The 17,057-nt window shown below is 31.9% G+C and overlaps 4 protein-coding genes and 2 pseudogenes across 4 annotated transcripts; 2 read left to right on the forward strand and 4 right to left on the reverse strand.

The window, feature by feature from the left end:
- Window positions 1–263: 263 nt before the first annotated feature.
- Window positions 264–876, reverse strand: LOC149518947 (DUF21 domain-containing protein At4g33700 pseudogene; annotated as a pseudogene).
- On the reverse strand, window positions 793–3,711 carry LOC149518948 (DUF21 domain-containing protein At2g14520-like). Its single transcript, XM_089760423.1, has 13 exons — window positions 3,534–3,711; window positions 2,914–3,032; window positions 2,706–2,789; window positions 2,529–2,584; window positions 2,443–2,449; window positions 2,288–2,401; window positions 2,060–2,166; window positions 1,886–1,983; window positions 1,637–1,766; window positions 1,455–1,569; window positions 1,274–1,327; window positions 1,091–1,158; window positions 793–964 (listed from the first exon to the last, which is right to left on the reverse strand). The coding sequence occupies exons 1-13, from the start codon at window positions 3,709–3,711 to the stop codon at window positions 793–795; spliced, it is 1,302 nt and encodes a 433-aa protein (XP_089616549.1).
- A 3,456-nt stretch (window positions 3,712–7,167) lies between these two features.
- On the forward strand, window positions 7,168–9,922 carry LOC111281752 (pathogenesis-related protein 1C-like). Its single transcript, XM_022869387.2, has one exon. The coding sequence runs from the start codon at window positions 7,773–7,775 to the stop codon at window positions 8,250–8,252; it is 480 nt and encodes a 159-aa protein (XP_022725122.1). The 5' UTR covers window positions 7,168–7,772; the 3' UTR covers window positions 8,253–9,922.
- LOC149518949 (uncharacterized) lies at window positions 8,295–9,465 on the reverse strand (annotated as a pseudogene).
- Window positions 9,923–10,228: 306 nt separating the features above from the next.
- LOC149518950 (putative E3 ubiquitin-protein ligase ARI2) lies at window positions 10,229–11,780 on the forward strand. Its single transcript, XM_089760424.1, has 4 exons — window positions 10,229–10,271; window positions 10,599–10,690; window positions 10,786–11,068; window positions 11,296–11,780. Exons 1-4 carry the CDS (start codon window positions 10,229–10,231, stop codon window positions 11,778–11,780), a joined length of 903 nt encoding a protein of 300 aa, XP_089616550.1.
- A 342-nt stretch (window positions 11,781–12,122) lies between these two features.
- LOC111282981 (DUF21 domain-containing protein At2g14520-like) lies at window positions 12,123–15,737 on the reverse strand. Its single transcript, XM_022871306.2, has 9 exons — window positions 15,142–15,737; window positions 14,484–14,563; window positions 14,311–14,394; window positions 13,893–14,006; window positions 13,686–13,771; window positions 13,242–13,382; window positions 13,060–13,147; window positions 12,695–12,766; window positions 12,123–12,569 (listed from the first exon to the last, which is right to left on the reverse strand). Exons 1-9 carry the CDS (start codon window positions 15,314–15,316, stop codon window positions 12,258–12,260), a joined length of 1,152 nt encoding a protein of 383 aa, XP_022727041.2. The 5' UTR covers window positions 15,317–15,737; the 3' UTR covers window positions 12,123–12,257.
- Between the last annotated feature and the right edge of the window lie 1,320 nt (window positions 15,738–17,057).

The following is a 17,057-nucleotide window of genomic DNA, read 5'->3' on the forward strand; positions in this document are numbered from 1 at the left end:
CATGAAGTAATATAGGCTAGTTTCTCTTTGCTCAGCAATTCGTTGTTTCCATCTGCAATTACTTACACAAGTTTTAAACATATTTACAAAAATATGGTTTACCTTGTCACTCAACTGCTGATTGCATTTGTATACAACCGGTACAGATTCGAATATGCATGTAATAAGCTCTATCGAACCAAATTTAACTACGTTTCAAAATAGAAATAACAATTTTTTTCATCATTATCTCTTAACATAGAAAAATTTCGCGACAACACAGATGTCATGAGTCCTCATAATAATGATCCGTCTCATCAAAGATCTCCTCCTGGCCAAGGACACATTTAAGGCAAACGAGTAAGAAACTGTTTGACAAAAATGAAATCAGAAGCCTGCTAAACATAGTCAGAGTACCTGTAAAAGCTCTTCAATGACATCTTCCATTGTTATTATGCCAACGGCCTCCTCTTCTTCAGGGAGCTTTGGGAGTGGATTGCCATTTAGATGTAGGATGTCTGAATCAATACCCTTTGTCCACTTCTTGCTCCGAGAACCACCCTTGAAAGAATTACCTGTGGCAGGAAAGCTCTTCCACTTCTTAAGTGACCGCTTACGTCTTAAAGCAATCTCTTGTGGACGTTGGTCGCCATCCATGTCAACTTTCACTTCCGGAAACGGACCTATTTTAAGAGAGGGGAGAGAGAAACAAACTGATAGAGACAAAGAAGAGCAGTAAATCTCAAAATGGCAGCCAGGCATAAACAAAGAATTTGCATCTTAAATATTTTCTATGGTCAGCTAAGTAAAGGTTTAAGTGGAAATTCTAGAGAATATGACGATAAGAGGCCGATACTTACTCCCAGCAGAGTTACTAGAAGGAGGCTGATCTGTCTTGTTGCACCGTCTTACAACGACGGCCATGTGGCTATGACCTTTCTGAAATTCATTTAATATATCATACAATGGCAATGTTTCTTGAACCCTATAACATGTAAACATAAAATATATAGGATCAACCAATGAGTAAAGGGGTAAGCAGTGAATACTTTGCAGAATGATGCAAAAACAAGTTGTCCATTTTTAAAGGGTATCATTTGCCATAAGATACCTTGGAATCCTTCGTATAGTAACACTCTTCACAGGTACTTCATCTTCAGGGTGAATTGTCAATAAATTCTTGACTTTTAAGATTAAAAGATAAATGGTTTAGTGAGTACTCAATTAACACCCATAAAATAAAAAAAAAAAAAAAGAAACACCATAAGGAATTGGAAAAAGTCTAAAAAGTAACATGATTCATGCAACCATTAGCATCATAAACTGGAAAGCTCGACATATCACAGAGCTTTATCCAGTTTCAAAATTTTATTTTAAAACGAATCAATTTGAAGGAGGGAAAGCGGAAAATAAGCACAGAATAACACTCCACAAACTGTAATTAACATTAGTTGTAGCCAAAGAAATATGATTACCAGAATGAGTCCAATTATGTTTGTAGGCTGCTCATAATAAACGGGCACTCTGCTATGTCCTTTCTCCAAAATTAAACTCATCAACTCCCTATCCATAGCAAGCATGTAATGGTAGCTAATCTAATGAAAATTGAAAAAGAGAAGAAAATGCTATCTTTATTAATAATTTACAGAAAATATACCTGTCAAGCTTGGCGTTAATATCAATTGCAAATGTGTCAGATATAGGAGTCATGGCATCTTTAGCTGTTTTCTCGCTGAGCTCAAGCGCTCCAGCGATAATTGTTGTCTCATCATGCGTCAGTTCTCCACCTTTTCCAGCCAAATAGAAGTCCATAAAAGGTTAGTAAATCTAAGAGTTATGACAAAAGAAAGAAGATATGAAAGAAGGCATTTCGATTCAGAAAGCAAAGAGACATCAATAATTTTACGGGGGCAAACTAACAACTGCAACAAATTAATGGCATGGCAGGTGAAATCAATGATCAAAACAAGCATTGATTCAATAAAAACAGCCAAGTTAAAACAACTAAGTTACAGTACAAAGTGATGTACACAACTAAAGGGAACACTAAAATCCTTTTACGCAATGTTTCTCGAAATACTAAGATGCAGTTAAGCACACCTCGTTCCCATGCAAATTTACTAAGGTTTTCAACTCAGCCCTTCGAAAAAGTGCTACATGTCCATGGCCCAGCAGAAAGTCTAACAGCTGAAAATCACATACGATATTTTACAGTCAAGACAGCTATTTGCAGGAATTTACAAGCTTAATTGTCTTTCTCATTGTTAAAAGCGCATTAATGGTGTGTGCTTTTAGCAACATTCATCACCTTGCTTATCGGGTAGGCAACAGGAAAACAGATCCAAACAAGAAGTTGAACGATTGGAGCCACTGTTGCACCAATTGCCAAACCATATCGAGAACAAACAGATTGTGGTATTATCTGCAAATACAATTAAAATGTAATTAGGAAATGCATAGAACTTGCTGCCTTTTAATGCAGCTATATGTAATTTCACTTTCCAAGAGCAAGTCTTAAGCCGGAACAGTTGGAAAACAATTTTTAAAACCAATTGCTGGAACCTTCCGGGAAAAGTTGCTCAGCCAAAATTTTAGCAAACGGTATCTGAGTGACACAAATCAAAAGGGTCAGATCACAAAATGTCATGTTCATGGTTCAACAAGGATGTCTACTTGCGCTGAATTCAAAAGTGCTTCAATTCAAATAATCTAAGGTGGATTCTCACCTCACCAAACAGAAGAATCAAGGTCACCGAAATCAGGATAGCACCCCCAGCTGACACCAGACCATCAAGGAAAATAGGAAGTGCCTGATAAAAGTAACAAAAGTTCCAAAACATTAACATTTTCCAACACATGTAACCGGATCACCTGTTGAAGATGTATCTATAATATATACCTCCATTGCAGCAGCATTGCATATAAGTAGCGTACAAAGCAACAAATGCTGTTTTTGGACAACCGGCAATATCTTTGCGGTTCCAAACAAGAATTAAAGTTGGCACGGGCAGCATTTAATCTGAATATCGAACATGCAGTATATAAAGCAATATCTGACAATAATTTCATTAACCATCACTAAATTATAGGATCACCATTTGGTTTTGTCATGTAATTTGCATGTCTATCCTTCCAAATTTGCTGCATTTCAGGAACAAAGTTTTCTTTGCTATAAAAACCTTATTGATTAAAATCCATAGATTTTGTTCTTTCATTCCCTTGGTTTCTTCAAAAAATATATATTTATGAACCATAAATTTCAAAGAACAAGTTAAATTAGCCAGGAAAACGGATAAATTTACATCAACCTCGGGCAAAAAGTAAAGATTCTATCATTCAATTCATGATTTTAGTTCATTTGTTATCTATCAATCAAATAAAGCAAAGACTTCAAGTAAAGCTAAGGCATCCACACCATTGCCATCACCAACACCATAAAAGATAACACTTTGATCCATTTATTTTCTTTCCTTAATTAAAAAAACAAAAAGAAAAAACGCATTAAACTCGTTTCTAAAAAATAAAAAGAAGAAATAGATTAAATGAAGAAATACCGGCATGTTTACGATCCTTAGGAGTGCCAGACTTGGCAATAACCTCAAGATCAACGAGACTTAACGACATAAGGCCCAAAGTAAGGCCCGACATCAAACCGGCAAACATCACCAACGACACTATTATCACTATGTGAATAAAGAAATCCGTCTCGCAACATCTGTACTCCACCGCCATTCAAGCCAACGTCACAAACCCAGAAAAGAAACAGAAGAAAGCTGCCGATTTGGCGTAAAAAGAGAAGCTTTGAGTTTGGGTCCGGTTGGACAGTGACAAGTATTACTAGCTTATACTTTGTGATTGAATTGGAAACACAAACATATGCGGTTCCAATCTATACGGTTGTGAGTTTTGAGCTTATTGTTTTTCGTGTTCTATGATCATCTATTGTTTGTATTAGCATGCAATTTTTAATCAAAGCTTGTGATTTACCAAGATTTTGTCTTGGAAAAAATAATTTTTTATTTGTCCGTTAGATTTGTTGTCCAAAAACTCTTTTGATTATCTGAAACGATGCCGAAACCCCAACTAATTATTGGTTTATTATCACGATCAGATCACATTATGAAAGAAATCTACACCCCTAACACAACATAAAAATGAAATATAAAAATAATCCGATTTAAAATTATAATAATAAAATATAAAAATAATATAATTTAAAATTATAATAATTATTATATATAAATTTAATAAAATAAAAAATATTTTTTATATTTTTATATTGATATAAATTATAATATATAATTTACGTATAAAAATATAATATAAAAATATAAATTTTAATATTTTATATTATATAAATATACAAATCATCGTATCTTATCTTTTTTATCGTTAATTGTCTCTCAACTTATTATTATAATCAGATAAGACATCATAAAAAATATATCGTTTTCATCGTATTATTATAAATTATTATTCAATAATTTTATATATATTTAAATATAACAAAGAGTAGGATTTTGCGCAACTCCAGCTGTTATCTACTTAAAATTTTTTCATGTAGTTTAACACTAAAATTAAACAGTTGCTTACCCTTCTTCATGTAATTGGATTTTGCTTGCTCTTCTTCACGTGCAAATCACAATTTCGACGAACTGGCTTTCAACTTGTAAAATTAAATTCTATATATTTTAATCTGTTAAGTTTTTTTTTTATTATTGATTTTATATATTTGTGCACTTTTAATTGTTTTTTCTTCTTAATCGTAATGCAATTTGGTAAGTCAAATATTTGTTTGTTGAATATTATCATATTGGGAAAATTCAACACACACAAGTGTAGTACTTACAAATAAAATAACAAGTTTAAATCAAACACAAATATATTTTGTTCGATTTAATTGAAAATGATTTATTTTAAATTTAATTTACTAACAAATAAATTTTTAAAATTATAAAATTTTTAAAATGAGAAAAGTTTTCAAAAACTCTCTACTTAAAACTTAATCCAAAATTCAATTACATTATTTTAATAGTTTATTCTCATAACTATTTTTTTGGTGTCTAACTATATGAGATTATCAAACCAAATCTAAAATATCCTATTTATAGGGTGAAATCATTTATACTTTTATTAAATTCTTGATGTGAGATACAAGACAAACTTAAAAATTCATTAACTTTCAATATGAAATTATGAAATTTAAGATAAATTTTAACATATCATTCATCATCAATAAAATGTACTATTACTTCAATTAATTTTTCAAATAAAATAAATGTTTTATACGTTTAAAATGAGTGTTTAATCATCAATAAAGACTTAACGCAATATTTTATGCTAAAGTATTTATATATATATATAGTGAAAATGGAGAACTCAAAGCGAATTTATGAACAAGAAAAAATATGATCACGATTTGGGACAATATTTATTTTATCTTTTAAACCATAAAATAGCCGTAACAGATTTGAATTTTCGTAGCCGTAACAATTTGATCGTAGAATAGTCACCATTGACTACATACATAGCGGACCAGCCCTATGCGATCAATCTGCAGCAATTACAACTGCATTTGCATGCCTTTTCACTTTCTGTAGGGCGGTTCTTCTTGTAGTGATTACCTAATGTTGTGGTCACAACCAATTCTAATCCATTAGGTTGTTCTTCGCCGACGTCGTTGTCTCCTTGATCTGCAACATCCAAATGCTACGTTTTTTTTTGGACCATATTATTTGGCACCGCTAATTTAACGATCCATACTCAATTTATATTTGCAGTTAAATTATCTTTGAGAGATCCACTTTTAAAAATACCATTGTCAAATCCTGATGCTACAGGCAAATGATCTAAAGAAGAAGGCTTGACCGCTCAAGACAAATGTCAAATTACACTAAACTAAATTAAATATTAAATTTGATAATTTAAAATATAATACGATCATAAGATATAAATATAATATAAAAATAATTTAATTTAAAATTTTAATAATAATTGTATATAATTTTAATAAAATAAAAAAATATATATTTTATTTTTTATATTAATAAAAATGATAACAGATAATTTTTATATAAATTTTAGTATTTTATAACGTCAAATTTGTTAGACACTCACCGACAGTAATCATTATTAGTAGATAAATGTTGGATCGTTTTTAAGGCTTTTAACGGCTTGCAATTGAGACAAAAATGTCTACTTTTGCAATATTGGACAAACATCTTCAAAATTCTACCTGAGATGAGATCAGCCTGAGACCAAGCCAGGTCCATAGCCACATCAAAAAACTTAATTTAATATAGGTGTATTTTAATAAATTTTCTGTAATTTACTAATATTAATCACACTAAAATTTATAAAAATATAAAAAAAATAGTAATTATTTTTTAAAAAAGTCTTATATTTATAATTTATATTTATATATGATTATAAATTTTTTATTTGATATAATTTGATCACTAATAAAAATATTCCATTAACGTGTAAAATGTGATTTATTTTCAAATATATTATCATAAATTAATCTTTAATTTTTATTTATTTGAAAATATTATTTAGTTTCTGGTGAAATTTTTTTCAATAATAAAAAGGAAGCCTTCAAACTTTTAAGTTTATATGTTAAAGTTTCATCAAATGATGATTTTGCTTATTGATTGATTTATTATTAATTTAATTTGTTTATTGATTTTTTTTATATATATTAACTTTTTAATGAAAACATGAAATAATATATTTTATAGTTTTTTAAATTTAGATTTTTGGATTTAAGTATTTAACATAATTTTTTTCAATAAAATAATATATACAGCAAAAGTTAAAATATTATTCCAGTGAACTTTTTATTGACTGCGCCTTGGCTTTGTCACGTACATTATTTTAAAATTACAAGAAGTAAATAAGTTTTTTTTTTCTTAAAAAATAACAACTCATGCGGGCAGACGTAAGCATGATCCGCATGAAACTTGCTGGCCATGTCGTAATCTCGGAGTGGAATCTTATGTTTCACAATTTTTTATATAAGCAGTCCCAATTTAAAAATAAAAAATATTTATAAGTATTTATATTTCTATTTTAAATTTATAAAAAAAAAAATTAAAATAATTATACAAATTAATTAAATTAAATTTTATATTTTATATTTCATAATTTTTATATATAATTATATCAGAATTTCAACATTCAGAACAGATGCATTGGTGCTTACCAAGAAATACAAATATGTGAAATGATCTTATTGTAATCCATCTTAACAGTCTTAAAATTAAAAATCGACATTTGTCTAGTGATTAAGGAAATTTTATGAGAATATAAAAATTTTGATTTCTGAGTTAAGAATTTTCTTTTTAAGGGCTATGTTCCCTTCTAAATCAAGAAAAATAAAATAAAAGCTGATGTATAACATCTTATTATTTAATTATGTGTTTTAAAAAATTAAGGTTTAAAAAAAATGATTACCTAACAAAAACAACATAAACAGTTGTCAATTTTCTAGAAATTTGGAGACCAAAATTTTTTATAGTTATTTACCTTTTATATGATTGATCATATATAGAAAAAAAATTACAGAAAAGATGCAAACATGTTCTAAAATTAGTCTGGCCAGACTTTCGGAAAGTTGCTTTGAACAAATCTGTTTTATTAAACTGTTATGAATTCTTATCTGAATTCGTTGCTTTGAGCAAATTTCGCTTAATATTACCTATTTCCAACTTGTTATAAATAGCCTTCACAAATTTCTCATTCTTCATCAATCACCATTGCCTTTACCTTTGAGAACCCAGCTAGAAACCAAAATGGCTTGGCACAGAATTGCATTAGCAGTTGCTTTAGTCTCATCCTTTGCTTTGCCTTGTTTCGCCCAAAGCTTGAAAAAAGAATTCTTGGATCCTCAAAATGAAGTTCGTGCTGACGTGAACGTTGAGGCATTGACTTGGGATGACCAAGTGGCAGCCTATGCGCAAAACTATGCCGATCAAAGAATTGGGGACTGTGATCTTGTTCATTCTGGGGGTCAATATGGGGAGAACATTGCATGGGGTAGTGGTGACCTTTCGATCGCAGATGCAGTCAAAATGTGGGTTGGTGAGAAGGTCTATTATGATGGCCGCTCAAATAGTTGCGCTTCAGGCCAGATTTGTGCCCATTATACTCAGGTGGTTTGGCGCAACTCGGTCCATGTAGGGTGCGCAAAGGTAAGGTGTGCTAATGGAGGAACTTTCATCACTTGCAACTATGACCCTCCTGGCAACGCCTTCGGGGAGACACCTTTTTAAAACTTCTAACTATCAAATGAGTACCTAGTAATTTTTATCATGTCATTTAAAATACCGTATATAAAATATAATTTTCATATTTTCGTTATCATCATTAACATCATTGTCGCTTTCCGATCACTATCATCACTGCTATCATCTGATTCTGTTCCACTACCTACAACCATCTACACTAATTGCTGGCTGATTACCAGCTATAGCAGATTCAGCAGCAGCCAGAGCCACGGGTGTGAAGATCAGGTACAGCCAGCATCAAATCCTGTCGTATAATATGCAACCAAAAATTACAACAAACTCATAGACCACACAATTTGCACAATCCGAGAAAGAGAGAATCCAACTGCAAAGTTACCATTTCAATAACTTCAGATTCATTCCCATTGAATACTTCAATATCAAATACTTTGAGAATTAATCTACATTTTGAGATGGATTAGAAATTTAAAAAGAGCACATACTGATGAGCAAAATTTGACTAAGAATAAAAAACAAACCTTTGTGTCAAGCTCAAGCCTTTTATTAGCTTCTGCCATGACTCCCAGGAAATCTTTCACTTTTCCCAAAACGGCAACATTCAGAAAGAAGATTTCAGCACTCAGCAGAAGCTTCTAATTCCCAAGAAACAATTTTCTCTAGAGATGTTGGATTTCTGATAGTTTCAGAAATTGGCAATTATGTTTCGTAACCGAAATACCAAAAATAGAACCTCAAGGCTCAAACAATGATCATAATCCCATTTCCACAAATTACATACTATCAGTTTCAGATTCTTTAAACAGCTTTTTATAATTACAAACTTCAGCAGAAATTTCCAGATAAGTACTTCTAACCCAAAAAAAAAAAAAAAAATCAAATCAAATAGCACAAAGATGGGAAATAGTATAACTTGGCTTTTAGGAATAAGAGTGACACTGGGTTTCTTGGTAGGATCAGGTTTATAGGATTCAGATAACCAGTGCCTTGTGCTACAAAAAAGAAGTGCAGATTCTGTTGTACAGGTAAAAATCTCAAAAACAAAACACAGTCAGATGATGAAATTTCAATGGATAGAAATCAAGTTAGCAGAAATTTACATTCGATGAAACAAAAAAAGAAGTATGTTACCTAAGGCGAAGTAGAGGATGCTTGTGCTTCCCATCCGTGTGTTTAGCTGCAGGACAAGACAACCGGTGCCCGAGCTTTGCGGACAGGGGATGGTAAGAAAATTGGCCATATTATTACATTCCAAAATTAAAAAGGAAATTAAAAGGACAAAAATGAAATGACAGCGTTTTCTCCTTCTTCAGTGTACATTTATTTGCTGCAGCCTACGGTAGCTCTCACAAATTATCAAATACATAAAAAAAGAAAAAGAAAAACATTAATTATATTAGTCGTCTCTTACAAACTTCGTTTTCCAACAAAAGGCTTCTTCTTCTCGTACTCTTTTCGCCGGCGAAGAATAAATAAATACTATAATTTTAGCCGGAGATGAATCGTTTCGGTTTCCACCGATCGGTTCAAAATTTCAACAAATTCATCTTCATAAATGATTGTTTATGATCGTTACGTGAATTTGCTTTAATTTTTTTTTTTTTTTTTTTTTTGTGTTTTGAGATATTGTATAAGAATAATAATAATAATTATTATTATAAATAAATTGGAATTTTTTTGATTGATCGATTGGTCGATGGAGGATTGCTCGAGCAGCGATGAGGATTACTACTATTCGTCCGATCGAGACTCCCTCGACGGGCTCGAGAATGAGGACTCGGATTTACAGTGGCCCCCTTCGAAGGGTCCCACTACCAAGGTCAAATTTTGTTTCTCTCTCGTTTGGCTTCTTCGGAATTCAGTTTCTTGTTTTAATTGTCATTGATTCCCAATTCTTGGTTTTTGGTTTTTTTTTTTTTGTTTCAGTGTAGAGCTTGGTGTTTTTGGTCTTTCCCTTATTAAAGAGTGTTTTGGGGTTTGAATTAGTTGTGGATTACCGGTAAATGACTGAGAAAGAAATGTTTTCTTTTATTGTTTCCTTTCTGGGTTTGTGGATTTTGAGGGGATAGAGTAATTTGAAGCAGCTTTGGGGTTCTATTGTGTGGGTGTGGTTTTTGTATGCTCATCAGGGAATTCTTTAATTTCATAGGCAGAGGAGCTGGTGGTCATCGAATTTGATGAATTTTTTCTACCTGATGTTGCTTGTGTTTTGTGCTTTTGTTATACTAAATGGCATTGTGTGTGCATTGAAGCTTTTCCCTCTCAGAACATAGGAAAACTTTAAGCTTTAATCTTCACGGGAAATCGTAGTAAAGAAGAACAAGATGCATAGTTTCTATTAATTCTTATCTTTCTCTTCTTTTTGGTCCCTAGTTATACTTAATTTGAAGAATGGGTATAGTTTTTTTGTGACTCTTTTTGGCACTACGCAGGTTATTACAAAAGAATCACTTTTAGCTGCACAGGTAAAAATTTATTTCCTTTCCCTTTTATTCGGGTTTCCCATGCATTCATGTTTTATTTTATAGGATTGAATTGATTGTTTTGGTTTTTTGGGTAGAGGGAGGATTTACGGAGAGTAATGGACATGCTATCTCTTAGGGAGCACCATGCTCGGACTTTACTAATTCATTACCGATGGGATGTTGAGAAGTTGCTTGTCGTACTTGTGGAGAAGGGAAAAGCAGACTTGTTTTCTGAAGCAGGTGTTTCTGTTGTTGAGAGTGAGGATACAGGAACACCAGTATCATCTTCATCTACAGCAATGTGTGACATACGCATAGAAGAGTTACCTAGTGATAAGATGACAAAAATGGACTGTGGCCATACCTTTTGCAATGACTGTAAGCACCCTTCTTAGTCTGCACTTTTTTTCTTGAAGCATCCCTATGTATGATGTATCACATAACCACGTAACATCAGCATGTACACAATGCTGAAAACTCCTGAAATTGACCCTTAGGTATCAACTTAGAACTCATATGATGACATGTGCACAAAGTTATTGAAGTTGTAACAGCTTGCACGTTTTAGTCTTTTGAGTTGATGTATTTCACTCTTCGTTTTCCAGGTTGGACAGAGCATTTTGTTGTGAAAATAAATGAGGGTCAAAGTAGGCGCATTAGGTGCGTGGCACACAAGTGCATCGCTATTTGTGATGAAGCTGTTGTTAGAAATCTAGTTGGTAAAAAGCATCCTGATCTAGCGGAGAAATTTGATCGTTTTCTTCTTGAGTCATACATCGAAGATAATAGAATGGTTAAATGGTGTCCTAGTACTCCTCATTGTGGGAATGCAATACGCGTTGAGGATGATGAATTTTGTGAGGTAGAGTGTTCTTGTGGTGTACAGTTTTGTTTCAGTTGCTTATCAGAAGCACACTCGCCATGTTCATGTATGATGTGGGGGCTTTGGACCAAGAAGTGCCGAGATGAATCAGAAACGGTCAATTGGATCACTATTCATACAAAGCCTTGTCCAAAGTGTCACAAACCTGTGGAGAAGAATGGTGGATGTAATCTTGTGAGCTGTATCTGTGGACAAGCATTTTGGTGAGGATTTCGTTTTATGTTAATTGCAGTTTGCAAATTTTTTGAAAGCTGTCCTAATGTCATTGTTGTGACAAGTACTTCTCACGAATCAAGTGTTCGATTCTGGCATAACTGTTCATTTCAAATAAAAACTTTTGAACTTGCACAAGCTGCCACCTCAACAAGAGCATAAGTGACTTTTTTTCCCTCTTTTCTGTGTCAATTTATTTATTTTTAATAATATTGGACCAAGTACTGGTATTATTTCGCTTGTTTACATGATTTACATGCTGCGGAATATGAATTACTGGAGATTTTATTTTTTTTATCACATTTTCTCTCTTTTCAACTGATGCAGTTGGCTGTGTGGTGGAGCTACTGGGCGGGACCATACTTGGTCAAGAATTGCTGGTCACAGCTGTGGTCGATACAAAGAAGATCGTGAGAAAAAGACTGAACGAGCAAAGCGAGATCTCTATCGGTATATGCATTATCACAACCGTTATAAAGCTCGTAAAGATTCCTTTAAGCTTGAGAGTAAACTCAAGGAGACTAAACTGGAGAAGGTGTCAATTTCAGCCAGGCATAAACAAAGAATTTGCATCTTAAATATGTTTCTATGGTCAGCTAAGTAAAGGTTTAAGTGGAAATTCTGAGAGAATATGACGATAAGAGGCCGACACTTACTCCCAGCAGAGTTACTAGAAGAAGGCTGATCTGTCTTGTTGCACCGTCTTACAACGACGGCCATGTGGCTATGACCTTTCTGAAATTCATTTAATATATCATACAATGGCAATGTTTCTTGAACCCTATAACATGTAAACATAAAATATATAGGATCAACCAATGAGTAAAGGGGTAAGCAGTGAATACTTTGCAGAATGATGCAAAAACAAGTTATCCATTTTTAGAGAGTATCATTTGCCATAAGATACCTTGAATCCTTCGTATAGTAACACTCTTCACAGGTACTTCATCTTCAGGGTGAATTGTCAATATATTCTTGACCTTTAAAATTAAAAGATAAATGGTTTAGTGAGTACTCAATTAACACCCATAAAATAAAAAAATAAAAAAAAAAGAAACACCATAAGGAATAGGAAAAAGTCTAAAAAGTAACATGATTCATGCAACCATTAGCATCATAAACTGGAAAGCTCGACATATCACAGAGCTTTATCCAGTTTCAAAATTTTATTTTAAAACGAATCAATTTGAAGGAGGGAAAGCGGAAAATAAGCACAGAATAACACTCCACAAACTGTAATTAACATTAGTTGTAGCCAAAGAAATATGATTACCAGAATGAGTCCAATTATGTTTGTAGGCTGCTCATAATAAACGGGCACTCTGCTATGTCCTTTCTCCAAAATTAAACTCATCAACTCCCTATCCATAGCAAGCATGTAATGGTAGCTAATCTAATGAAAATTGAAAAAGAGAAGAAAATGCTATCTTTATTAATAATTTACAGAAAATATACCTGTCAAGCTTGGCGTTAATATCAATTGCAAATGTGTCAGATATAGGAGTCATGGCATCTTTAGCTGTTTTCTCGCTGAGCTCAAGCGCTCCAGCGATAATTGTTGTCTCATCATGCGTCAGTTCTCCACCTTTTCCAGCCAAATAGAAGTCCATAAAAGGTTAGTAAATCTAAGAGTTATGACAAAAGAAAGAAGATATGAAAGAAGGCATTTCGATTCAGAAAGCAAAGAGACATCAATAATTTTACGGGGGCAAACTAACAACTGCAACAAATTAATGGCATGGCAGGTGAAATCAATGATCAAAACAAGCATTGATTCAATAAAAACAGCCAAGTTAAAACAACTAAGTTACAGTACAAAGTGATGTACACAACTAAAGGGAACACTAAAATCCTTTTACGCAATGTTTCTCGAAATACTAAGAGGCAGTTAAGCACACCTCGTTCCCATGCAAATTTACTAAGGTTTTCAACTCAGCCCTTCGAAAAAGTGCTACATGTCCATGGCCCAGCAGAAAGTCTAACAGCTGAAAATCACATAAGATATTTTACAGTCAAGACAGCTATTTGCAGGAATTTACAAGCTTAATTGTCTTTCTCATTGTTAAAAGCGCATTAATGGTGTGTGCTTTTAGCAACATTCATCACCTTGCTTATCGGGTAGGCAACAGGAAAACAGATCCAAACAAGAAGTTGAACGATTGGAGCCACTGTTGCACCAATTGCCAAACCATATCGAGAACAAACAGATTGTGGTATTATCTGCAAATACAATTAAAATGTAATTAGGAAATGCATAGAACTTGCTGCCTTTTAATGCAGCTATATGTAATTTCACTTTCCAAGAGCAAGTCTTAAGCCGGAACAGTTGGAAAACAATTTTTAAAACCAATTGCTGGAACCTTCCGGGAAAAGTTGCTCAGCCAAAATTTTAGCAAACGGTATCTGAGTGACACAAATCAAAAGGGTCAGATCACAAAATGTCATGTTCATGGTTCAACAAGGATGTCTACTTGCGCTGAATTCAAAAGTGCTTCAATTCAAATAATCTAAGGTGGATTCTCACCTCACCAAACAGAAGAATCAAGGTCACCGAAATCAGGATAGCACCCCCAGCTGACACCAGACCATCAAGGAAAATAGGAAGTGCCTGATAAAAGTAACAAAAGTTCCAAAACATTAACATTTTCCAACACATGTAACCGGATCACCTGTTGAAGATGTATCTATAATATATACCTCCATTGCAGCAGCATTGCATATAAGTAGCGTACAAAGCAACAAATGCTGTTTTTGGACAACCGGCAATATCTTTGCGGTTCCAAACAAGAATTAAAGTTGGCACGGGCAGCATTTAATCTGAATATCGAACATGCAGTATATAAAGCAATATCTGACAATAATTTCATTAACCATCACTAAATTATAGGATCACCATTTGGTTTTGTCATGTAATTTGCATGTCTATCCTTCCAAATTTGCTGCATTTCAGGAACAAAGTTTTCTTTGCTATAAAAACCTTATTGATTAAAATCCATAGATTTTGTTCTTTCATTCCCTTGGTTTCTTCAAAAAATATATATTTATGAACCATAAATTTCAAAGAACAAGTTAAATTAGCCAGGAAAACGGATAAATTTACATCAACCTCGGGCAAAAAGTAAAGATTCTATCATTCAATTCATGATTTTAGTTCATTTGTTATCTATCAATCAAATAAAGCAAAGACTTCAAGTAAAGCTAAGGCATCCACACCATTGCCATCACCAACACCATAAAAGATAACACTTTGATCCATTTATTTTCTTTCCTTAATTAAAAAAACAAAAAGAAAAAACGCATTAAACTCGTTTCTAAAAAATAAAAAGAAGAAATAGATTAAATGAAGAAATACCGGCATGTTTACGATCCTTAGGAGTGCCAGACTTGGCAATAACCTCAAGATCAACGAGACTTAACGACATAAGGCCCAAAGTAAGGCCCGACATCAAACCGGCAAACATCACCAACGACACTATTATCACTATGTGAATAAAGAAATCCGTCTCGCAACATCTGTACTCCACCGCCATTCAAGCCAACGTCACAAACCCAGAAAAGAAACAGAAGAAAGCTGCCGATTTGGCGTAAAAAGAGAAGCTTTGAGTTTGGGTCCGGTTGGACAGTGACAAGTATTACTAGCTTATACTTTGTGATTGAATTGGAAACACAAACATATGCGGTTCCAATCTATACGGTTGTGAGTTTTGAGCTTATTGTTTTTCGTGTTCTATGATCATCTATTGTTTGTATTAGCATGCAATTTTTAATCAAAGCTTGTGATTTACCAAGATTTTGTCTTGGAAAAAATAATTTTTTATTTGTCCGTTAGATTTGTTGTCCAAAAACTCTTTTGATTATCTGAAACGATGCCGAAACCCCAACTAATTATTGGTTTATTATCACGATCAGATCACATTATGAAAGAAATCTACACCCCTAACACAACATAAAAATGAAATATAAAAATAATCCGATTTAAAATTATAATAATAAAATATAAAAATAATATAATTTAAAATTATAATAATTATTATATATAAATTTAATAAAATAAAAAATATTTTTTATATTTTTATATTGATATAAATTATAATATATAATTTACGTATAAAAATATAATATAAAAATATAAATTTTAATATTTTATATTATATAAATATACAAATCATCGTATCTTATCTTTTTTATCGTTAATTGTCTCTCAACTTATTATTATAATCAGATAAGACATCATAAAAAATATATCGTTTTCATCGTATTATTATAAATTATTATTCAATAATTTTATATATATTTAAATATAACAAAGAGTAGGATTTTGCGCAACTCCAGCTGTTATCTACTTAAAATTTTTTCATGTAGTTTAACACTAAAATTAAACAGTTGCTTACCCTTCTTCATGTAATTGGATTTTGCTTGCTCTTCTTCACGTGCAAATCACAATTTCGACGAACTGGCTTTCAACTTGTAAAATTAAATTCTATATATTTTAATCTGTTAAGTTTTTTTTTTATTATTGATTTTATATATTTGTGCACTTTTAATTGTTTTTTCTTCTTAATCGTAATGCAATTTGGTAAGTCAAATATTTGTTTGTTGAATATTATCATATTGGGAAAATTCAACACACACAAGTGTAGTACTTACAAATAAAATAACAAGTTTAAATCAAACACAAATATATTTTGTTCGATTTAATTGAAAATGATTTATTTTAAATTTAATTTACTAACAAATAAATTTTTAAAATTATAAAATTTTTAAAATGAGAAAAGTTTTCAAAAACTCTCTACTTAAAACTTAATCCAAAATTCAATTACATTATTTTAATAGTTTATTCTCATAACTATTTTTTTGGTGTCTAACTATATGAGATTATCAAACCAAATCTAAAATATCCTATTTATAGGGTGAAATCATTTATACTTTTATTAAATTCTTGATGTGAGATACAAGACAAACTTAAAAATTCATTAACTTTCAATATGAAATTATGAAATTTAAGATAAATTTTAACATATCATTCATCATCAATAAAATGTACTATTACTTCAATTAATTTTTCAAATAAAATAAATGTTTTATACGTTTAAAATGAGTGTTTAATCATCAATAAAGACTTAACGCAATATTTTATGCTAAAGTATTTATATATATATATAGTGAAAATGGAGAACTCAAAGCGAATTTATGAACAAGAAAAAATATGATCACGATTTGGGACAATATTTATTTTATCTTTTAAACCATAAAATAGCCGTAACAGATTTG

Source organism: Durio zibethinus, chromosome 5, assembly GCF_047325235.1.
Source record: "Durio zibethinus cultivar Kanyao isolate XHJ-2024 chromosome 5, ASM4732523v1, whole genome shotgun sequence".
Taxonomy (NCBI): Eukaryota; Viridiplantae; Streptophyta; class Magnoliopsida; order Malvales; family Malvaceae; genus Durio; species Durio zibethinus.